Source organism: Martes martes (genome assembly GCF_963455335.1).
Source record: "Martes martes genome assembly, chromosome: 15".
Classification (NCBI taxonomy): domain Eukaryota; kingdom Metazoa; phylum Chordata; class Mammalia; order Carnivora; family Mustelidae; genus Martes; species Martes martes.
Genome location: NC_137903.1, coordinates 53,203,662 through 53,229,140, shown reverse-complemented (window position 1 = coordinate 53,229,140; position 25,479 = coordinate 53,203,662). Strand labels below are relative to the sequence as shown.

The following is a 25,479-nucleotide window of genomic DNA, read 5'->3' as shown; positions in this document are numbered from 1 at the left end:
TGCAGATCTCTTTGTCCTTTCAGGAATGGAAAACATTATGTACTTCAAAGCATACTAAGCCTGATGTTAAAATCTAGCTGGGATATTGTTACCGTGGCAATTGGGAGGGTCTTCAGGCAGCCCGTGGAGGCTTCGTGGGCAATCGTGCTCAAGCCACAGACTAGGGAGAGTAAATGACGCTGGCAAATCTTAATATGCTCCTTCACGAGGAAGAAACGTCTGCCTTTTAAGCTCCCTGGAACAACTGGGATCTGGTTCCTCGTTTCAATCAGGAAATCTCTTTCCGAACCAAACTGCTAAGACAGAGTATTTGAGTAGCACGTTTCACTTGCCTACGGCAGCGTTGGTTCCTTTTTGGAGTGTTTTTGGACAGGAAATCGATCGACAGGGTAACTTTCACACAAGAAAGGAAACAGTATGGGACGATGGCTTGTTAGTACAAGTGACTCTGTTTGGGATATTACGGACAAGCAACCTTGGTGGAAGGACGGCATTCAAGATCAAAAGCATGATGACTCCTGATGAAAACATCCTCAAATGATGAACCCACAAGCAAAAAGGAACTTCTACTGTAAGTATCTTAGCAAGAATCACGTATCTCATTTGTTTTCAAATTTTCTGGAGTACATGGAGTAGATTTCCAAGCGAGTATTTGATGTAGGGAGTCTTCCTAGATGAGTCTATAATTAAACTCATTGGGTGGTTCCAACAGAGGGTTAGTTACTGGAATTTTTTCCATGACCTTGCAACACTGAAATAAATTGCATGTTCATGTGGGCATGTTTTATATAATAGGCATGTTATATCAGGCTTTTATTGTGTGATGTCTTAATCCTGGCAATGCAAAGTTGATGAACATGAGTATCTACACATTCTATTACATTTGGACTCTGGTCATTTAAACTGTCTTTGCTTTGGTTTCATGTTACAGTTAATCTTGTAATCAATTTTCCACATATAGATTGACACATGTTATTTGCAATTTACTTAGAATATTAGTTATTTTCTCAGTGAATCTTACTTGTTTACTTGGGAAGAGATAGCTCAGAATCTTGGAAATGGGGAAGAAAAACTCTAAAACCTGGAAATGAAAACTTTTTTCCTTTTTACAGTTCCATATTTATTTGGTGAGTAGTATTGTTTGAAAAAATTGTTTAGATGTCTCTATGTAAGATTTTTCACTCTATTGGAATAGGATTATGATCTTGGAAATGGAAATCAAGTTCATCAATAGCATAATCCTATGTAAATATTCAACATAGCTAAGTCCATCTTTAGTGCCTGGCAGAGTATATACTTATTAGAAAGTTTTTGAATGTATATATGTTGGTGTTGGGTCATAGGACAAATGTCTTGATTGTACAGTAATCATTTCATATTAGGATTCTATTTTATTAACTTATCCATGAATGTGATTGAATTTTGTTTAACAGAAACTGCATAATAAAGAGGTTACATTGCATTACTGTTTCCAGTAAGAATTTCTTTAAAAATGAAATTTCTAATCAATTTCTAGTCTTGGTTGTTTTTCTCTTCAAATACAAGGGTTTGTTCAACTCATTGTTTATTTGAAGGGATATAAAGTTTTTGGAGCAATTCTGTATATAAAATATCAACTGATTTCCAATTAGGATGCAATTTCCAGGTGTTAATTTATAGCCCTGGAATTGTAATTAGCTAATTTGGAGCCCCCTCTGCTGAAGATTGGTGGGTAAGCCAAGACATTGGCCAAACCCTCAAATGGGGGAGATCATTTTCTAGGTGTAAGGAGCATGAAAATAAACTGAGAGGCAAGTGGATGAAGAGACTCTTGGAGTCAAACCAAGTGTTCCTGGAGTGACAGGAGAGAAGCAGAAAACACGGAGAAAGGCACTGAATGGGAGAGAGCTAGAGAGGTAAGGTAGTTTTATTAGAGCTGCCGTCTCTATCTTCTACCATGCCAGATAATAATGCCATAGATAATTGTTAAACTGAATACATGTCCTTCTGCTATTACAAGTAACAAGAATGCTATACAGGTGATTTTACCCTGTCTTGTTAGAAGTGGTGGTAGAATCCTTTGGGTAGAAACTGACAGGAACTATAACTAAGCAGCAATTATCATCAAGGTAAAATACTTTGGGGTAATCATATACAGCATTTGGATAAGCTTAAATTATCCCATTAACAGTTCAGTTCTGTCTCCTACTTAGAGGTATATTTTACATATGATTTATACAGACAGATCTGTCAGAATATAATTCTCATTAGAATAAGACATTCTATAGGAATCATTTGGAAGCTCTCTTAAGAATTAGATTTGTTATCATCCACACTTTTTTCAGGGTAACATCATCTGGATTTATTATGTAGAATTCTGGAAACTCAATCAAGAAATGATGTAACATTGGAGAAGTCCTAAGGCATATGACTATTTAACAAAAGCCAAGTCAGTAATATATGGTAGAATGATTACAATTTTGAGGATTATCTTCAAAAGGAAAATATCATCTTAGAACCCCTCCACCCTCCAGAAGAATTGGGATATAGTTGCTGATGACAAATGATAACTTGAATTTTTATGGCATGATATATTTTTTTTCTAGTTAGTTGTTTGATATCAGAAAGAGCTATACCCAGAACTATTCAAGATTTGCCATACCAGCAGAAATGAGTTCCGTGCCATTGGTGGTATGATATAGACAAGGAGATTCAAAATGGAGGGGAAAGAAAAGTATTTGGAATTTGGAGTCAGACAAATGTTTCTTGGAATTCCAGACCCCAAAATTCCAGGTACTTATAGGCTACGTGACCTGGAGAAAATGACTCAAACTCTAAGTTTCTGATTCTTCATATATAATATGGAGTTAACAATTCTTCCTCCTTGGAATTACTACTGTAAAGATTAAATGAGACAATTTGTGCCATGCTTGGCCTATAGTAACAGTGCAGTAGGATGGCTAACCTACATGAGCTCTTGGGACCGTTCTGAAGAAGCGGTTCTGGTCATTCTAGCAGTTTAAAATAATTCCTCAATTCCTTGGTTGTGCTAAATGCTACCCAAAGATGAGGCTCAATGGAAATATCTATTTTTCACCTAGTGAGCTCCTAATATAAGAAAATTGGTAAGCAAAGCCCCTATAAGTGCAATGAAAGAATGAGTAAGGCGATCAGAATGTACAAATCAAAAATAACCAGGTTTTTTAAAGATGATTTAGATATGTGAGGAGGTAAAATCAATTTGATTGACTGTCTACAGTCCTCAATGATTCAGACAGTGGAAACACTGGATTGGCCATCATTAATTAAGTTTCCCTTCCATCCTGTGTCTAATCATCTTAGGGAACCCACCATAATCAGAAAATCATTCTCAGCAGAAATGGTGTTTTTGAGAGTTGAAGGACCGAAAATGTTCATCTTCAAGATATTTCCTATGACATCTTTCTATAGTGCCTACAGAAACCAAAGTTTTATGTGGACAGTGTATTTTGATGATTTGATTTATTGTGTTCATTTGTTACAAGTGCGAAGCACTTGGCAGAACCATCATTCTTATACTACGGCTGAAACTGGCTTAAGCAATGTTTCCACATCACAGTTACGAAGTAAAAATCTAGCTGTCAGATTTCCTATGTGGAAAGTTACCATGTATTTGGGAGAGTGTCAGCAGTGGCTATTAAAGAAAATATTATCTTGCATCTATATAGTGCCATTTTCTTTTCAAAGGATTTCCACATATATTATTTCATTTGTTCTCATCCTTAAAGCAGAGAGGGATGCTACATTTACTTCATTTGCTGCATAATCTGAATAATAAAGCAGAACGAAGCAGAGTAGTCTAGGGAGAATGTTGACTATAGAGAAAAGAGACTTTGCATCTAGCATACTTTGTCTAATGGTTTTATGACAATCACTGATTTTTATCCAGAAATATATAATTCATCTGCTTCTTTCGTGCTTTAATGGGAGCCTTAAACTAAAGCAGTAATTAACACTTAGGTTGCATTGTGCCTTCCGCAGAGACCCAACCAACCAGGCACACACAAAGAGCAGACCTAGTGCAATTATGTCAACCTCAGTCAAGTGTGCAGAAAAACCTGAGTGTCTGCAATTCCCTGTCTTCTCCACTACCAATATATCCCAGACACTTCAAGAGAGTAAAGGTGTTTATATTTATTCATTTAAACTTTTTATTTTACAAAAGAGTCAAGGCCACAAGTTGTGATCTTGGCAACCTTGCTTGGCTGAAATAATATAGATCTGGCCAATTGCATTTTATACAATTTATATTATTTATATTATTGATATAACTCTTATAATGTTATATAATAATTATATGTATGCCAGTTAATGAGGTGACAGCATCAGGTAAAACTCTGCTCCGTAGCTTCTCAGAGGCTGGTCAGCTACTACATCTTGCAGGCATAGATTCTGAGACTCAGGGCATAGGTCTATCTGTCGATTCAAGTCTAGTAATCAGAAGTCTTCCTTGGTATGACTGAAGATTTTAGCCAGCAGGAACCACAATTTACAGGTACAAGAGAAAAATGGAAAAACCATATAGCAGTGGAATCCGACTATCTCACAGTCAACCACAAGGTGATTTGGAAATGCAACGTGTTGTTTTTTTTCATCTTAGTAGCTTTGTGTGTGCAAGACTCTTTTTACCCAGTTCCTCATTTTCTTTTCATTTGAAAGGCTAACATTGCTACATGTTCTGTGCAATAGTTTTGGTTGGTGGTATTTCATGAAAACGTAGGCTTAAAGAAGAAATCATGGAATAGAGAGGGCTTTGATGCATTTGAATGGAATCGAATGACGCTTAGAGAAGCCCTTCCCTGGTTCTGCACGGGCACTGCTCAGAGAGTATCCCGTGATTGTTCCTTCCTCCCGTGAGAGAAACGGCTAGAGTAAGCGCAGCAGAGCTAGTGGCGATGTGATGACACATCATCACATAGTATGATGCCAAAGGCTTTGGTTTCCCTCATGCTGTTTTCCCCCTTTTGAAACCCAAGGTGCAGGGTCAAGGTGGATAGAACAGTCCCGTGCAAAAGGCACTAATTTCTTTTCACACCTTGACAGTTTAGAGTTCTGAGTAGTGCAGTTCTGAAAAAGTTCTTGCTTCTTTGCCTTCGTGTTTTTAAGATTTGATTTATTTTGAGAAAGGTGTAGGATTCTTACTCCTTCGGGGTGAGATAATCTGCTCACTGAACACAGCTTTTTGTTTGATATATATACATATTTTTAAGTTATTTAAAAATCCACATGAAGTAAAAATCCACTAATGTTTGTGTGCATAGTTCTGTGAGTTTTGACAAATGTGTAGTCTTGTAACCAGCACCATAATCAAGATAAAGAACAATTCTTTCACCCCCAAAATATTCTCTCATGATGCCGCTTTCTCAGGGAAACTCCCTCACATCTAGGTCCTGGGACCACTCACCTGTTTTTTGTTTCTATGGTTTTGCCTCTTCCAGAATGTCGTAGAAGTGAAATCAGAGAGCTTGCAAGCTTTTCCGTCTGGTTTCTTTCACTTAGCAGAATGCATCTGTGGTTCCTCCCTGTCGTCATGTCTATCGATCCTTTGTTTCCCTTTATTGCAGAGCAGTATTTTATTGTACCAGAGTGTACTGATTTTTTTAAAAAAAGATTTTATTTACTTATTTGACAGAGATCACAAATAGGCAGAGAGGCAGGCAGAGAGAGAGGAAGGGAAGCAGACTCCCTGCTGAGCAGAGAGCCCGATGCAGGGCTCGATCCCAGGACTCTGGGATCATGACCTGAGCTGAAGGCAGAGGCTTTAACCCACTGAGCCACCCAGGCGCCCCCAGAGTGTGTTGATTTATTCAACCCATGAAGAACACTCGGGCAGTTTTTGGTGATTCTGAACGATGTTGCTCTACATATAATTTGGTTTAAACATGGGTTTCTGTGTGAATCTAAGTTTTCATTTCTCTAGGGGAGATGAATATCTAGGTGTGGGATTGCAGGTCATATAGTAAATGGAAATTTCCAGAATGACTTTACCATTTTGCATTCCTACCAGAGATTTGTACTCAGCCTTCCTGCCTGCACTTGATATTGTCGTTTTATTTGTTCATTTGTTTTTATTTCTTAACCATTCTAATAAGTGGATCTAGTAAGACACAATGGCACTGCATTGTGGTTTAAGACATTGAGCAGCTTTTCTTTTCTTTTCTTTTTTTAAAGATTTCATTTATTTATTTATTTATTTGACGAGAGAGAGAGAGACAGCGAGAGAGGGATCACAAGCAGGCTCTCCACTGAGCAGGGAGCCCGATCTGATCCCATGACCCTGGGATCATGACCTGAGCTGAAGGCAGACATTTGACCGACTGACCACCCTGGCGCCCCCATCTTTTCTTTTTTTAAAAAATATTTTATTTACTTATTTAAGAGAGAGAGAGAGCGAGCATGCATGGGTGGGAGGAGGGGCAAAGGGAGAGGGAGAAGCAGACTCCCTGCTGAGCATGAAGCCTGATGTGGGGCTCGATCCCAGAACCCTGGGATTATGACCTGAGCCAAAGGCAGGTGCTTAACTGACTGAGCCACCCAGGTGCCCCAGGCATCTTTTCATCTGCCTGTTTCTTATTTGAACATCCTGTTTGGTGAAATGTGTTCAAATCATTTGTCCATTTTTTTTTTACTGGATCTTTGTTTTCTTACTGTTGGTTTTGAGAGTCCTTTTAAACACTCTGTTGGATTTGTGATTTGAAGGTATTTGAAGGTATCTTCTACTGTCTGCTCTTCATTTTCTTAACCATATCTTACAAAGAAAAATGTTTTAGTTATGATGAGATACAACCGATCCATTTTTTTTTCTCTTATGGACCAAGTTTTTCATGTTGTAGCTAACGATGTTTTTTCTAACCCAACTCACAACCATTTTCTCTTGTATTTTCTTTTTTCAGAAGATTGTAATTTTATGTTTCACATTTAGGCCCATGACCCACTTTAAGTTAATATATTTTATAAAGTAAGAGGTATAGGTGAAGGGATATATCTTTTGCATGTGAATGTCCAATTGTTTCAGCACCATTCCTGGAAAAGACTATCTTTTTTTTTTTTAAGATTTTATTTATGTATTTGAGAGAGATTATGAGAGAGAGCATGAGAGGGGAGAAGGTCAGAGGGAGAAGCAGAGTCCCTGCAGAGCTGGTAGCCCGATGCAGGACTCGATCCCAGGACTCCAGGATCATGACCTGAGCCGAAGGCAGTGGCTTAGTCAGCTGAGCCACCCAGGTGCCCTGAAAAGACAATCTTTTAACCATAGAATTGAGTTTGTACTTGTATTAAAAGTCAGTTCACTATAGTTTTGTAAGTTTATTTCTGGACTCTCTATTTCGTCCCATTAATTTATGTGTGTATACTTTCACTAGTTTCATACAGTTTCATACAGTTTTGATCAGCATGACGTCACAGTAGGTCATGAAATCATGTAGTGTGAGTTCCTCTAAATTTGTTCTTCCTCGAAGTTGTTTTTTCTACATTCTTTGTTTTTCCATATAAAATTTAAAATCACCTGGATGGCATCTACAAAAATCCTGCTGGCATTTTGATTGGGATAGTGTTAACTCTATAGATAAATTAGGGGAAAGTTGACTTATTACTAATATTTGAGCCATCTAATCCATTTGTTTTGTTCTGCTTCACTTCTAGCCTCACTTTTATAGCTTTCCTCATAGAGTCTCTGCCCATTTTTTGTTAGATCCATATATGGGTATTTCACTTTTTTGGAGCTCTTGTAAATGACACTTTCAAAAATTTCTGTTTCTACTTTTCAGTGTTAATATGTAGATATATGTTATTTCATGGACAAAGAGCTTTTATATGAATATGCAGATATGTGTAGAGAAAGCCTACAAACCAACATGAATATACCTAACAACCAAGTAGAAAAAGGCCAAATACACACATGGAAAAGAAAATATAAAGTAAATACAAGTGATTTTTTAAATATAGAATGAAATTCAATTTCATATGTAGGAAGGGAAGGGGAAAACATTTGGGAAATCATATGGGAAATATTTTGATATCTATGTTATCAAAGGTGTGGGAAAACAGATGCTTTTATAAATTACCAGTGACAGTTAGAATTGATGCAAACTTTATGGAAGACACTTTTGAATGTATATGAATATTACTGATGTACATAATCCCAGAGCTAACAATTCTGCTTCTAGTTCATTCTATGGATACATAGACAGATGACATCAGATGTCTAAGGGTATTTACTGCGACATTTCTTAATACCAGAACATTAGAAATAATGTAAATGTCCATTATTGTGGATGTGGTGAAATAAATTATTGTATGTGCACATTGTTGTATGGTTGTGGGAAAAAGAATAAAGCAATATAATATACACTCATGGAGAATGTCTCAACAAGACCGTAATGTAAATTTCTCATTAGAATATAGCCCTCATAACTAAACTGAATGCTCCACAGTGCAGATTTTTTTTTTTTTGCCCTTTAATTCACTGTTGTACCTAGAATAATCTTGGTACATAGTAGGCTCAGTAAATACTTATTAAATGAATTAAGTGAGTTTATTAAGAAGAAGAAAGCAAGATGCATGATATTTTGAGTTTGAGGTATCAAAAATCTAGGAGGTGGAAGGTGCCCATTATGTCGTTGGAAATAGGATTCTTGAGTTGGAGATAAAAATTCAGAATTGTTAGTTAAATCCATAGATGAGGCTGTGAAAGATGTGGAGAGGTAAGTGTATTGAGAAGGGGCTGGGCATTTCCAAATAGGTGGCATCAATATATAATGGGTAGGGGCGCCTGGGTGGCTCAGTGTGTTAAGCCTCTGCCTTCAGCTCAGGTCATAGTCTCAGGGTTCTGGGATCAAGCTCTGTGCTCAGCAGGGAGCCTGCTTCCCTGTCTCTCTGCCTGCCTCTCTGCCTACTTGTGATCCCTCTCTCTCTCTCTGTCAAATAAATAAATAAATATTTATTTAATTATTTATTTATTTATATATATAAATTATTGATTTATTAATTAAATCAATTATTATTAATTATTAATTATATTATAATATTATAATCATATATAATATATAATATATCATATCTAATATAATAATAATATATATTATATAATATATAGTTATATTATAATTATTAATTATATTAAATTAATTATTATTAATTAATAATTAAATAAATAATTAAATATTTGTTTAATTTTTTATTTAATAAATAAATAAAATAAAATAAAATAAATGAAATATTTATATACACACACACACACACACACACACACACACACACATATATATATATATTGGGCAGATGGAGAAAGAAGAGCTAGAGAGGAAGCTGATACTGGGCCACACCAGCAGTGAGAATCTAGAGGAAAATGGTATGAGGAGCCAAAAGAGGGATTTATAAGAGAATGGGCAACTGTATCAAATGCCATAACTAATGTAAAGATAAAGACCCCAAAAAAGACTGATGTGTGTTCTTTGGATTTGGTGGTCAAGAGAGTAACTAATGGCGTGCTGACAGCCAGAAGCTGTATGAGCTTGAGGAACCGAGGACGTGAGAAGCAGTATGGATATTAAGGCAGTGAAGTAAGAGGAAAGTGAAACGCTAAAAGTTATACCAGTGTTTTAGATGTTCAGCCATAGCAGAAAGGAAAGAGAAAGAGAGAGGCAAAGCATCTAATAGGAAAGTTTATGTCTTAGTTGCCAGAAAATTTAATTCAATTTTAATGTTCATAGTAGGGAGCCAGAAAGAGGGAGAGATCCATCTAATAAAATGTTGGATGGGTTGAGGTTCTGGACGCACAGAGACTATACAGTCTAGCTTTCTGAAATAAATGATTTGATAAACGAGTTGGCCAACAGTGAGTAGTGGAAATAAAGCTGTTTACCCATGGTGGCAGAAGATTTTTATGTGTATGGGGAGTGGTGTTCCAAGTCTAGGCATGATGTATACAAAAGATAAATTGCACACTTAGGACTCATGGGACATAGTTATAATAGAAATTTGATTTTTGTCTTCCGCAGTCTTTTTAGGAATGTCCGTTGAGGCTAGTTAGTCCTCCCAGTTCTTGAGAGAACAAGTAGAGCCCGACTTCTTAGGTAAAAATGTGCCTAGGATCCCAGGAGGAGGAGGAAATGTGCTGGTTATTGCTATAGAGCTCTAACCTTTTGAGTAGATGGGATAAGAGAGAAAGACATTCCCAACGGGAAAAAAGTGTACAAGAAGCAAAATATCGAAAGTATTTCACAGCGTAATGTACTTTTTCTTTATAGTACACATGATAATTATGTAAGTTCATTTGTAGGATTATTCTTCATTTAATGTTTCTGTTGGGTACTGGGTACCTAGGGGATTTTTAAAAAGAAGTCTGTGGGGGTGCCTTGATGGCTCAGTTGGTTAATCATCCTACTCTTGATTTTGGCTCAGGTCATGATCTCAGGGACATGGGATTGAGCCCCACATCAGGCTCCCAGCTCACTGTGGAGTCTGTTTGTCCCTCTCCCTCTGTGCTTCCCCTGCCCCACTGCACTTTCTCTCTCCCTCCCACATAAATAAATAAGTAAATCATAAAAAAAAAAAAAAGAAGTCTGCATGGGAAAACACAGAAAAGAGCAGTAAGTCATCTGATGGTTCTGCTAACAGGAGAAACTCAGAGCAGTCAACAATAATTACTGAAAAGCCTGGCAGGCCAACTTGAGAAGATCCACTGAAACTGGGAGGGATTTTGCCCAAGTCAGAGGTTACGTCCAAGAAGCTCACGGTAAGATCTAAAGTGTGTAGAGCAGAGGTCTAGACCCAGGGTGAACTCTCAAAATCAATAAATCAGGGCTCCCTTACAGAACTGATTGACTTATAAGTCAATAAGATTGACTTATAACTGAAGACTTATAAGGCTATATTCTAATGAGAAATTTACATTATGGTCTTGTTGAGATATTCTACGTGAATGTATATTATAGTGCTTTATTCTTTTACCCACAACCATACAAAGTGTTTCACACTTTGAAACACTTCTTTTAAAAAATAAAGCACTTTATCTATTTGTTCAATGAATAACCATGGAAAGCCTCAAATGTATTGTTACTTATAGAACTGCAGTTAAATAAGGATTGAAAAATGAGAGAATATAATATGTAATGAGTATATGCTCTGATAATATCTGTATAGTATAATTATTAAAAATAGGTGGGGGGGCACCCGGGTGGCAGAATCAGTTGAGTGTCTACTCTTTTTTTCTCTTTTTTTTAAGATGTTTTATTTATTTATTTGACAGACAGAGATCACAAGTAGGCAGAGAGGCAGGCAGAGAGAGAGGGAGAAGCAGGCTCCCCGCTGAGCAGAGAGCCCGATGTGGGGCTCGATCCTAGGACCCTGGGATCATGACCTGAGCCGAAGGCAGAGGCTTTAACCCACTGAGCCACCCAGGTGCCCCCGAGTGTCTACTCTTGGTCGTAATCTCAGGGTCATGAGATCAAGCCAGGCTGGAGGCTTAGCACAGGGTCTGCTTGAGATTCTCTCTGCCTCTCCTTCTGCCCCTCCTGCTTGTGCTCTTTTTCTCTCTCTCTCTCAAATAAATACATAAATCTTTAAAAAGATAGGTGGATGTTGGGGATGGCATATGCTAAACAAAAATTTCCAATGTATTCAGTAATCATATTACTGGTAATATTAGTATCACTATTTTGAGATTATTCTGCATGCAACATGAATAAAACAAATGAGTAATTATACTATATTCTAACTGTATCATCCCCTGTGACCTTGAGATCCAGGGTTCTTGAAATGGGAAAAAAAGGGGTATAGAGGAAATATATAAGTTAAGTAAAAAGTTTTAGTACTGAATCTGAACTGGGAATATCATTATTAAGTCATAATGTATTTAAAATATATACATATATAAATATGCACATGTAGTGTATAAACTGTATATATGTGATTAAGAACATATGTAACAGGGTAGGTATGTAATACATTATGTATGATGTAAGATATAGGTATACGTGTATTTCCTAACCATGTCCATTGGAAAAACCCAGAAAAAATTACCAAGTACCCAGTAACAATGAGAATCTTTAACCCCAAAACTGTGGTCTTCCTATACCATTTTCCTACTAAAAGAAATCAAGACATTTTTGAGAAATGTGGGACTCCAAGTGTGAGTCAAGAAATGTAGGAGTTGAACATGGAACATCTTGTCGCATCACGTAATGAAGAAGTTCTCAGGACTCACAAGGCTATGTCACTGGTTCATGACACAGACCCAATCTCAAAAAGCTACTATTGGGGTGCCTGGGTGGCTCAGTGGGTTAAAGCCTCTGCCTTCGGCTCAGGTCATGATCTCAGGCTCCTGGGATCGAGCCCCGCATCGGGCTCTCTGCTCAGCGGGGAACCTGCTTCCTCCTCTCTCTCTGCCTGCCTCTCTGCCTGCTTGTGATCTCTGTCTGTCAAATAAATAAATAAAATCCTTTAAAAAAAAAGCTGCTATTAGCTAAAAATGGGATGATTTGAGCAGGATAATAATTGCAACGAACTGAAATCCATCCAATGTTTAAATCCTTGAGGTCGTAATGATAGGGAAATAACTAACTGGAGATTCAGGGAAGGCCTCTTTAAAAGTGTGAGTTAAGCTGAAATTGAGGGCTAAGCTGGAAACGGTTGATGAAGGCAACAAGGAAACGTATAGGTGAACAGCCAGTGGGTGGGAAGAACTCAGTCCTGTGCGGCTGGAAGGCAGTGGGTGAAAGGGTGAGAGGTTCACATGACGTTGGAGAAATATAGTCGGGGCTAATCACTCAGGAACATGTAGTCATGCTAACGGCTTGATCTTTCCTCAGAAATGTGATAGAAAGTTATTGAAAAGTTGTATGCAGGGAAGGGAATTGATCAAATTTGCTGCTATGGGGCCCATGGATTGGAGGAGTCCAGAGCAAAGTGGGAGAGAGAGGGAGAGTTAGGGACCGCCACAAGCAAGAGATGAAGCTGGCTAGCTCTGGCAAGCCCTCTGGAAGACGTTGATTTTCCATCAACGTGAGAAAAGCAGTCTAAGAGAGACCTGTTGCCCTTTGGAGTAACTTGAAAATCTTCTCTGTGCTCAGGATATGATAAAACCAGCCCTTTTATCCCCATTCCACTTTATCAGTAACAGGATGTAGCATACATTTCTCCTACAGAACCTGGACTCCATGTAAAACATGTAAGGTTTATATTCATAACAGAAAATTAGGAGGCCCAGTTCTGTCTAGTCGAGTGATATCACTTTGCTTTTAAAGCCTTCCAAATCAATAAAATCGTTTATTTTGTTTGTTTTTACCTTTTTTGAAACAAAGTATAGACCTTCCAAAAGATGGGTTGCAATTAGAGACTGTTTCTTCCTGAGTGCATATAAAGACAAACAAACAAAAGAGATTTCTATGTAAAAAGGAGCTATGTCTCCCCTTGAGAAACACTCATGAGCAGGGCTGATACTCGGTTGAGATGCCCAGAATGACAATGTCAGTTGTTAATGGCAAGTGCTCATTTCTTACTACCTCGGTTCTGATTGGTCAGTGCTGATGGATTCCTGTTTGTTAAATATTAAAAACTCACTCTGCTCATGGATAGTAAAATAATATTTCCAATTATCATTTGGAACATTTCAATTCATCTTCTATATGGGTGGGATCAGAGGGTGAGGATAGGTACCATTCAGACATGCCACATACAATCAATCCCTTTGAGGAGCGGCGAAGGAAAACTGTTCAAGAGATTGATTTTAGAGATGTCCTAGGTCATCTCTTCTCATGTTCTCTATTTCTTGGTATGTTTGGATATTCTGCATTCAGAACACTCCAGCTAGTTTGCCTCTCTTTTGCTTTTCTTTTTTTGACACCACATTATTGTTTTGCTTTAAAAAGAAGACCACGATGTCTTACCACATTTGATTAAGAAAAAAAAAATCCAGAATTTTGTTCAACACAAGTCATCGTGGATCTATTGGTCAAAGTTGTTAACTGTCTTTTTCTTCCCTGTGGAATGAATATGTGTTTTCTACCATTTCTGCCTTTGGTAGTTCATTTGATGCCCTTCAGAAGTGTGATGTTTGGCATCTTTTCAATGTGGGTATTCTTTAAGGATGGCTTTGTGCTATGAACTCTGTTAATAATGTTTAGGAGCCAATTTATTGAATAAGTATATCAAACTTGAAATATTAATAATCAAAGTTAAAGTATGACTTACAAAGTCTCTCAAAGGCTGCCATTCAGCTTGCAAATTGGTTAAAACCTAGTAATAACACTTATTATCTTTTCATACACTATCTCAGAAGCCAGCCTCAGAAGAGGGCTTCCAAAACTATTTTCAGCATCAATACCTTTAGATCTCAGTGGTTTTCCAGTGTGATTATTTCAGGATGGTACTCATTTAGATGTGTGAATTCTAAAGAAAATTTGCTTTATACTTTATTCTTTGATCCCACCACATACACTCAGACAAATTATTAGGATTAACGAAATCTCCAATTAAGGGTGTCTGGCTGGCTCAGTTGGTAGAGCATGTGACTCTTGATCTTGGGGTTCTGAGTTTGAGACCCACATTGGGTATAGGGCTTACCTAAAGAAAAAAAAAAAGAAAGAAAAGAATCTCTAATTAAAATATCATATATAGGATATTGCCTCTTAATTTCCTTTTATAATTCTCCTGGTCTGCCAAACCCTATACTTTCCAATATAAACAAACACATTTCAATAGTAATGGGAAGACAGAATCATTTTAATAGTTTTAAATGATCCAAGTGTTTTTAAATCACAGAATATATATTTTCATTGATAGATGATAGCTGGATATTGGATATTAAGAACATATTTTTTAACTTTACAGTAATGGCCAACTGTCTCTGAACAGTGGAAGAATTATGCTTGAGAGAGTCATATGAAGTGTATACGATTCTCAGCTTATTCTCAACCTGAACGTTTAAGAAAGATAATTTATTTTTCCAATAAAGTGAATTTAACTTTTGTTCTAAGTTCTCCATTTTACTTAGTAAAAACTTAATCTTGGATGAGTTTGGGGTTACTTCCATGGTTTCAGTCAATTCTCATCTTCTCAGTCAATTCAGGACCTTCCCAAATCCCATGTTTGCTTCCAGGCTCTGGTGCCTTGGGAGGTCCAAGTTCTTGACGTGGATGATTTGACATCTGCATTGGTAGCATTTGCTATGCCGAGTGTGATTACCGAATCCTTACAAGTTGTGTCTGCCTTGTTCTAACCATCAGGCCTCATTGGGTCTGTTTGGCGGATCTCTGAGCCCCTCTCCAGAGGGGGGACTCTGATGCTGTCTCAGTCCCTTTTTGGCCAGACATCTTATGCAGCCATTGCTACTCAAAGGCTACGATGACGAGCAGAGCAAAGTGCATTTTAACAACAACCTACAACCTGTCTGAGGCCTGCAGAAGCAGGTGCCAGTTCCCAGGCTCCTCTTGGACCCCCAAACCTGTCTGGGAATGTGCTTCCTCCCCTGCCTGACTTGGCCTAAGGTCAAGGGAACGGATGCGGCCCCTTCCCAAGGATTCAGGGGTATTTTAATCCCTCATCTTCTCTCTGATTTTCCTTTTTCCAGCCCAGACCATCTTTAGGTTTTCTGAAACAGAAAAACAAAACAAAAACACTTGCATTTCATACATCACTAGTTTTCCAACTTTACTGTTTACATAAGGACTTCGGCTTTTGTAACTCAAATGTCAGTGATTGACTCCTTTGTTCCTTCCTTCCTAGAGGCTGTAAGTCTAGAAGTGGCTTCATCAATGGGGTAAAGTCACATGAGTATAAAAGAATGAGTAAGAATGAAGGAAAAGAGCCCAGTTATATAATAGAACATGAACAGTATGGTTGTGTACACATGGCTTTCCACAGCCTACAGATTTTGAAACTGAAGTTTCAAGGGAAGTGACCCTAAAATGTGAGTAGTCCTTTTTAATGGAGATCTGGCTACTGTGAAGAGCCATGTCACTCCCTTTCCCATTACCGATCTTCCATTCCGGGAGCTTTCTCTAAGGCTCAGCTTGTTTTTTTGTTGTTGTATTTCCTCCCCCCGTACAGTTAGATTAAAAATTTATTCTTAGAAATGCATGGAGTCTAGGCTTTAGCCAGCCCTCTATTTCTGTGCACCCCTGTTTGACAAAGAGAATTCCTGCTATATTACCCAGCTGTGCATAAATGAATGTGTCAGTTCGGTGACCCTTAATGAATCACCTTTTAATATCTGCCCCCTGGCCATAAATGTGTCACTTCAATATTATTTTATAGTTTGAATTGAGATACACTGAAGCTTTTTTTTTTTTTTTTTTTTTTTTACATTGAAGCATTTTGAGAATGGAAAGACATGACAGTATTTTACTTTAAATGACTGTACGGTGATTGTACTCAGTAGCTGAGCGCCCTAGTTAGTGAGGCCAGGCACGTTGTAACCAGATTTGGTGCTAAGTATATATATTACAACTAACAGCCATCAGTCAGCAAATGTCTTTTAATGAGCACCAAACTCCTAGACTTGTGATGACATCTATTTTCACTAACAATGGGAGAGGCAGAAAAACCATTACAAATTTCTAAAAACCATTTTTGGTCTGCAATTTTGATCCTGGGGATAAAACTTAGATGCGAGAAGTTGCTCGAAGCTCCGTTGATCCGTTGAGGGAGTTACGCTGGATCCCGGAGAGCTCACCTTAAACTGTACCTTTCTCTCTGTTTTGTTTTGCTTTGTCTCCCCTCCACCACACCCTCCTGCCCTTAAGATACAAGGAGAAGCTCCAAATCTACGTCCCCAGAGCCTGGGGATTTTCCTAGCCCGTGTCAGCAAAATCCACCTGGGGGCAGAAGTGAAGTTGTTGCTGGGAAGTGAATCGGAAAAAGGAAAGGCAGCTCCTTTGGGGCTGGAGACATATATTTGTTCGGCTTTTGGCAAAGTTGCAATGACATGGGGCACCCAAGGAAGGTATAGGGAGCAGATGGGGTGAGTGCCCCCCATCTGGATAGCCAGTGGACTCTGGACCAGAAGGGACAGGTCACCTGCACTAAAACAACCCTGGGTGGGGCCAGTATTTGGTCAAGGACTCCCTGGGGGCTGGAGCCAAGGCTGGGTCTGTGTCAGGCGTCCACACAGCAGCCACATCAGCTTCTCACAGCCTCTGTTCGTAACCAGTGTTGCAGGTGAGTCCACTGAGCAAGTGGACTGGGCACCTGCAACACTGGTTCCCCAATCCTGGCATTCAAGGCTCTATAAACCTATGCAGTCTTCCAGGTTTATTAACACCGTTTTCATACAAAAATTCTTGTGCTAGCTCAGGTTCCTGAAGCAATATATGTTTTAAAGATGACTTGTGGTTTGCTGCCCTAAGCTTTTTCTCATATTATTCCTCTGACCTCTCAAAAATCTTACCTACGTGCTAAATATCACCTCCTTCATAAAGCTTTTCGTGTCTGAAAACTCCCACTGAACAAATGTTACTTAAATATCAAAAAGCCTTAAATGAGGAAGAAAAACAAACCTCAGTGATTCACTAATTTTTTCCACTAAGAGACTGACTGCTTATCATATGTATTTCAATGATAATATAAAAGCAAAGTTAATTGCCCCACCATTGTCTTTGCATTCATCCCCACTCCCCCCCAGAGCTAATACACTAACAGTTTACAGATTAACTCCTTCAGCTTTCTTCTTGCTCAAACAGATATCTATAGGAGTTTATTCTTTTACCAAAGTGAAATCATATTAAATACATTACATTGCAATTGTATATTTAGCTTAATGATACATCCTGGATGTACAAGGTGATACATCTAGTGGTTAAGAGCCAAGGCTTCAGGGTCAGGGTCACATTGCCTGGGTTCAAGTCCAAGACCAGAAGCTAAATTATATATATACACGTAAATATATATAAAAACATATAAAATAATTTATATTATAATAAATAATAATTATGTCCCTTTGGGGAAATTATTTAATCTCTTAGTTTCCTTATTTGTTAAATGAGGATAATAATAATTTGAACTTCATGGAGTTGTTCTGAAGGTTAAAATAAGTTAGTATATATAAAGTGCTCAGAACAACACACACAATACATGGCCCACATAGGTCAGAAAATATGCTTAAACACACAAACATAATTTTATGTAAAGCAGATTATCATAATGCTTACATTTCAGTATAACATTTCCTTTTTTGTTTCTTCTTCTGGTCCCTACTTCTCTTTCTCCTTCTTCTCATATTTGCCTCTCCTACTCCAACCACTTGAATTAATACACACATTACCCAGTACAAACCTACCCTTAACCAGTGCAGTCTTATACGTAGTCTTCTGCAATGCTGTTAATGACTGTCCAACCTGATCTCATATATATCCATGTGTACCTATAAGATACATGTGTGTACATGTATACACATGTGTGTGTGTGCTTTTGTCATGGTTTACCTTACAAGAATGAAACCACATTATACAGGGTTGGTGTTTTTTTTTTTTTAACCTTTTACTTTTCTCATGGAGTAATTGCTTTTGGAAATCCCTGTAGGTTAGCAGATATGAACAATAAATTCTGTTTTATGGATTACCATAATTTTCCCCTTTGTGTACACATTTTTGCCATTCCAAAGAGTGCTACAATAAACATCTGGGTTCATATATCTTTACTTTTGGGGGGTTTTGGAGGGTTACTTTCTATGGCTATCTACCCAGGAGAGAGATTGCTGGGCCAAAAGATTTATGCATTTTTAATTTTAATAAATGTTCCCAGATTACTTTCTTTTTTCCCCCAGATTACTTTCTAATGGATCTGTACCCATTTACATTTCCACCAGAAGTGCAGAAAATACTTTTTCCACATATCCCCACTGACAATAGTTACCACTATTTAAAATTTTTGTCAGACTGATAAGTTTAAAGTGGTGGTTTATTGTTAGCTCACTTTCCATCTCCCTATTAGCGAATTTTTTTTTAATTACACGTATTTGCTGGCCATTTGGATGTGCTCATCTGTGAATTGCCTATTTATATCTGTTCTCATTTTCTTAGATTGTTGCCTGTTTATTGTCAATTTTTAAAGCTCTTTTCATATAATCATAGCTTTTAAACCCTTATCTGGCATCTGCATTGCAAACATGTTTTCTGAATTTGTTTATTGTCTTTATTTATAGTATTTTTGTCCACACAATACTTCTTTATTGCTTCTAAGTGCTCCCCAGAAATCCTAATAAAATATTAAAATTATTTTAATATTTATTTAAAAGTAAACTCATTTTACATTAAAATATATAAATATTTATTTATTAAATATTAAAATTATTTTAATATTTAACACTATCTACTTTTTTGTATATGACATGAGATAGGACTATAAATATATATACACACATACATACATATGTACATTTTACATAAAGTATGTTTTATGTATATTTTAAAGTATATATATACTTTATATACATATATACTTTTTATATACATGAATTCACACTGATATTGATGATTATAATTCAACATCATGGAATTTATTCTAATCCTCCCCAACCTCCTATTTATTTGTCACTCCTTTCTCTGACAGACAGAAACCTGGTTCACAATTTATTTACTTATTTTTCCAACTTCTAGTATACATTTAGTTTCAGAATTACTAACCTGAACCCTTGTGAGAAACAAATTTGCCAGTTTGAGTTAATATTTTCAGACAAATCACTTTGTCTTTGATTCGGTGGAGAATTTGCATGTCAGCAAAATTAAATTTTCTAATCCTTGAACATGCTATAAATCTCAATTTTCTTGTCTTTAATTTCTGTCAAAAATATTTTGTAGTATTTAGTGTATAGACCTTGCAAATCTTTCATTAAATTTATCCCTTATTATGCCAGAGCTTTCTGCATGTTATTATATATGGTTTCCTTAATTTTACTTTTCAATTGTTTGTTGCTAATATATAAGAATGCAACCGATTATGTGTATTGGCTTATTCTGCTTGATAAATTCACTTACTTGGTCTAATGTTTGCTTTGTAAAGGCCTTAAGATTTACTAAGCTGGTAATGATGTCATCTGTAAATAGAGATTATTTTACTTCTTCCTGCAATTCCTTACGCCATTTACTCTTCTTTTTGCCTTATTACACTTGGTAGGACTCCAGTTCAATAGCAAATGAAATGGTAGAAATGGATATACTTACCTTGTTTTGGATCTTGGGAGGGCAGAACATTTGTTGTTTCATCATTAAAAATGCGATTAGCTGTAGGGTCTTTTTGTTTGTTTGTTTGTTTGTTTCATAGCCAATTTTTTTTTAAAGATTTTATTTATGTATTTGACAGACAGAGATCACAAGTAGGCAGAGAGGCAGGCAGAGAGAGGAGGAAGCAGGCTCCCCGCTGAGCAGAGAGCCCGATGTGGGGCTTGATCCCAGGACCCTGGGATCATGACCTGAGCCGAAGGCAGAGGCTTTAACTCACTGAGCCACCCACGCGCCCCCATAGCCAATTTTTATCAGGTTGGGAAAGTTACCTTTTATTCCCAAATTGCCAACAGCTTTTTCCTTTTACTATGAATGGGGAAGAATTATGTTACATGATTTTTTGATATCTACTCTGATGACTATGATCCTTATTTTATCTTTTGTTATTTTAATTTGGTGAATTATGCTGATAAATTTTCGAATTTAAGCAAATTGCCTTTTCCTAAGGTAAACTCCAATTGCTTGTGATGGATTGACTATTTACATACTGTTGGGTTTAACTTACTGGTTTTGTTAGGGATTTCCAGTATCACTTCATGAGAGATATTGTAGCTCTCACTTTTCTGTAATGTCATTGCCAGGTTTTGATAGGAGTTTATACTGACCTTGTAAAATGTGTTAAACGTACTCCCTTCTCTCCATTTTTTTTTGAAGAATTGTATAATACTGTGCTATTTCTTCTTCACTTGTTTGATAGAATTCACCAGGGAAATTACTCATGCCTAGAGTTTTCTTTGTGGGAAGGTTCTTAATTACTAGTTCAATTATTCAACAGTTAGCATTTAATATATAGACGTTGTTACTAAGATAGTCTGTTTTTTTCCTAAGTCAAGTTTGATGATTTGTGTCAAATTATCAGAGTATCTGTCAGTTTCACCTATGTCATTAAATTTATTGCCATCATAGTTTTAAATATGCCTTTAAGGTCTTCTTAAGGTCTACAGAATCTATAGTGCTTGCTTTCATTTCTAATATTGGTCATTTTGTATTTTCTCTCTCTTTTCTTGAGAGGTACCCAAAGTGGTAGAAACTAGCTATGTGTGTTCAGTGATACAGTGACAGGTAGATTGTTAATCCTCTTCTAAGACACGAGAAGGTGCCCAAGACATGCTAGCCGCCCAGTCTCCTCGTGTTCTCATTTTGGGGATAGAAAAAAATGCAATCCACCTGTTTATCTCTTCTTCAAAGGAAGGTTAGAGAGACCCTGCATCTCACTAAGGACATCACAGACCTACCCATCCTTGTCAGAGTTCTAAGGATCTCTTGAAGGTAAACCTTCTCCAGCATCTACCTCCTTCAATTCCTTGTGCTAGAGTCATGTTTTCCTCTGAGCTTAAACCACGCCCCAGTGGAGCATATTCACAACTCATTGATTCATGCCCTCCAGACATATTTTGCTTCGTGGTACCAAGAGTTGTTGGTACCTCAGGAGATGAATGATTGCTTAAGAGTACCTACCTGTCAAGGTGATAACCCCCCTTCCATTTCAGAGTCCAAATTGTATTCTTTAAGTTTGTGAGCATTGTCTAGAAAGGTCTATCTAAAGATTCACTCAGCATTTCTAGTACTGTAGACAAGCTCCAGAATCACTTCTTATTTTTATCTCCGTATATCTCATTTTGTCCCCAAAGAATTGGCAAGAAGACATTACACCAAGTCAATGGATTATACTCCCAGAGCAGGAAGCTCTCTTCCTTTGTTTCTCAGTAAATTTTAAAGAAATATTCCTTATTTACAAGATCTAATCAAGAGGTATGGTTATCTGACATTGTCCCTCAATATGGTCGTTCTTTAACATCACTGAAACCACCAAAAATGTTTTATTCCAAGCACTTCTGCTTCCTGAATGCCACTTTGTTTGCTTCTGTTTCTCTTCCTTCTCTCCTGTTATAAGGTCATTTACATGAAAATGGCATCTTAAGATGGTTTATCAATATGTTATGATTCTTTTCACCTGCAGCCCAGAATATGCTCATGTCTTTTGTTGTTGCCATGGAAACAATTATGCTATCAAAAGAAGAGAATTAAGATTTCAGTTAGGGTAGAAATTAGGTTGGACAGATAATGTTGAAGAAATGAAAAGGTGCCTACTATTTGTACCTGAAGAAAAAACAAGAGATAATTTAGATAGGAATCCATCATTTTCTTTGAAGACTATCTATAAGAATGTAAAATCAAATTTGGAGCCATTTGTGGAGGTTTTGCTCATACAGTAAAGCCAAAAAGAGTATCATTATGTGCCTTGATTGGTCTTTAATCATTGTCAACTGCACTGAGTCACGCACAAAAATTACTCTCACCTGAATATACTCCTGTTTTAACAAGCTAACCCATAACTTACATTGGGATTCTTCCAGTAAAGCAGAGACAGGTCCATTCCCTGTTTACGAAACTTCTCACTTAAAAACAGGTTTAACCTTGAAAGATAAAGGGTAGCTTAATCAGCCATTTACTGCGGAAGCCAGCGAGTTATACAGTATTTTCCTTAAAGTCTCCATGTGGGAGAACTTTTCCCCCCAGTTTTCCAGTAAAACCTTCCATGATTGTTTATTCTATGACCTTCTCGACTAGAAATGAATACTTGTCAGATAATGTAGAATTGGATATTGAAAAGAAGTAACTTGAAGGTAAGATATTTTATTAATTGATAGAGGGGCTCGATTTAGATGGGAAGGAAAATCACACCGTTTAACCCGGTGTTGATTTAGAGTAGTGAAAACTCACGACTTGAAGGTATTTTTTAAGTGGTTGTCAGCAACCAAGCACTATTTTGTTTAATGGAATATTTTGGAATTTTTCTCTACAACTCCTCTTTCTATATGTGTTTTTCTCCTTTTAGACACTATGGATAGTTCAGTACTTGGATTATTGCCATCACATACAATTTGCTTTCTAATAATTTTTTATTTATCCTCTGGTGAGCTCATCTACTCTGGGCCTCCTGTGATCAGAGTATTTTGACAGAGAAGGAATAAATGAAGGTTTTTTTCTATTATTGTTTATTGTCTCTCAGGAGAGCTGATTTTCTGCCATACATTGTCACATAAACCAGGGACTGAGCAACCTGATATTTACAGAATATTATGGAATGTCATTCTTTGGGTTGAATTGAGTGTTTGATATATTCCGGTCCCTGTGCGAGGTATTATATGTCATATTACAGTAACATAGGAGTCATGGGCTTTTGAGCCTGATAATCTGGGGTTGAATCTGAACTCCCCACCCTTACTGTCACGGAATGTTGGGCAAGTTATCTAACCTATCTCTGCCTTTTGCTCTTATCTGTTAAGAAAATAGTACTCTACCCACCTTAAAGCCTGTTGCAAGACACAAAAAAAAGGTGTTACGTAATATCTGCAATCACCTTTAGTCCTTAAAAAAATAAACCTAATAAGGCAGTACTATTTTCCCTTCCATTTTACTGGTGACAAAGCAGATGGTTAGAGAGGTTACATGGCTCACTCAAGTGCACAATCCTCCTTGTGCATTACCAGATCCGAATCCGAGCTTAGACCTGATTCACTTTAAAGACCTCATCCTTTCTGAGGATAGGCGATGTGGCTCTGCTTCCAAGTAACTCTGTGATATTGGGAGAGGCGGTTAACCCTTCAGAGTCTCCATTTGCAAAACCGGTCGACTCCTGGGGATCCTGGGGCTTCGTGTAAACAGAAAGTCTGACCTACTGCGCGGAAGTCTATGCTTACGAAGTGAGGAAGCCCCCGTCACCGGAAGTGAAGTGGAACCACGTAGCAGGAGGCTGTGTGGGGTTTTAGGCGGTGAGGCTACTCGCTAGCTGGGAGGTCTTAGGCAAACCAGTTTGTTCATGTCCAACTGGGATCCAGCCTGCTATTAAATTTCAGTGCCCGCCAGCACTACACCAGGTGAGAATAATCTCCACCAGCCATGTCAGCTCTAATGGCTGTTGAAGGAGCAAAAAAAAACCACTTGACACGAAACTGCGGATGGCATAGCATCTGTGCTCCACAGACGAGAGAGGACTGTGCTCTCCGCGGACCGCTGGGCCATCCTTCCCTGGCTCAGAGCCAGCCAAGCAAAACAGGCCCTGTGCAGTCTGGGACCTTTGACCCAGGGCTTGCCTTCCTTTTCAACGTTTATAGCTTAAGTTTCACTCTCCCCTCCCCACCTACCATCTCATTTCTAGCTGGATTAAGAAAAACCATTCGATGTTCGGCATCAGTAGTCAATGCTTCGGGAGCCAAACGCTCAGTGAGAAGATTATGCCTCATTCCATTTTTCTGTTTTGTTATATTTTGGGAGCTTGAGTAAGTAGCTCTGCCACTTCTTAGGGCTTTACTTTGAGTAAATTATTTTCCTCATGAAACCTGATTTTTCTTATCTGTCAATGGAGGATAATAAAAGCCACTTCCAAAAGTTAAATACGATAGTAGAATTAAATACGATAGTACCTACACAGTGCTTAACAGGATGCCGGGGTTGTAGCGCGTGCTAACTGGTCGTTAGCTGGTGAGAGGAGTTCAGAGAATATGAAATGAGGTGAAATTCAGAGACAAATTTTGTTTTTTGTGAGCTGCTCTGATTCAAGGTGAGAGGAAAGGGCAACTTTTTTTTTTTTTTTTTTTTGGTCCTAAAATGGAATTTGGAAATTTTCCGTGGTTCATGCTGTCCCTATCTATCATTAATATGGACACTTAAGAAAATCATATAAAGTCAAATTGTAATATGTTATTTTGCTGAAAAAGTTGGATTTTAAACTCCATTATTTGTTTTCAAAACTATGCTCTAGTTAGTTTAGAGGTCCCTGGGGAGATGGAGAGAATTAAAACATCATTCCCACCACTGATGAATTTCAGATGAATCAAGGATTTTACAAGCGTATTCTGAGACATGTAATTTAATCAGGAAGGGGCATAACCTGTTAAACGTGGTTTTGTCTCGAGTATCAGGTTTGGGGCTTTTCAGAAGCATACTGAAAAAAATGTTTTGTTTTGTTTTTTTCTGTGGGAGTTCGCAGTTTCACAAACAGTATTTATGAATAAAGTCATGGAGAGGCCATAAGAACAAAGGAACAAATACTGAAGAAATCATTTCATTGCATTTGTGGGCAAGGCTTGTCCAAAGAGGCTGTTTTACTGCAGACACTGGTTTAGGAAACAAAGGTTAGGAAAAGAAACTTGGGAAAACCCTTATAGAAGCTGGAGTTTTGTAAGATGGGTCAGTGATGGACACAAAAGGGCCAATGGTTTGTGAACAGGAAGAAGAACAC

The 25,479-nt window shown here is 37.6% G+C and overlaps 1 protein-coding gene across 1 annotated transcript in view; it reads left to right on the top strand.

Moving 5' to 3' along the window:
• Positions 1 to 537: 537 nt before the first annotated feature.
• KCNK2 (potassium two pore domain channel subfamily K member 2) overlaps positions 538 to 25,479 on the top strand; it is a gene marked incomplete at its 5' end in the record, with an annotated part of 214,684 nt that continues 189,742 nt past the window's right edge. The window contains one exon of the mRNA XM_080823996.1: positions 538 to 571. Coding sequence (XP_080680122.1) covers positions 538 to 571 — 34 coding nt within the window. The remainder of the gene's footprint in view (positions 572 to 25,479) is intronic.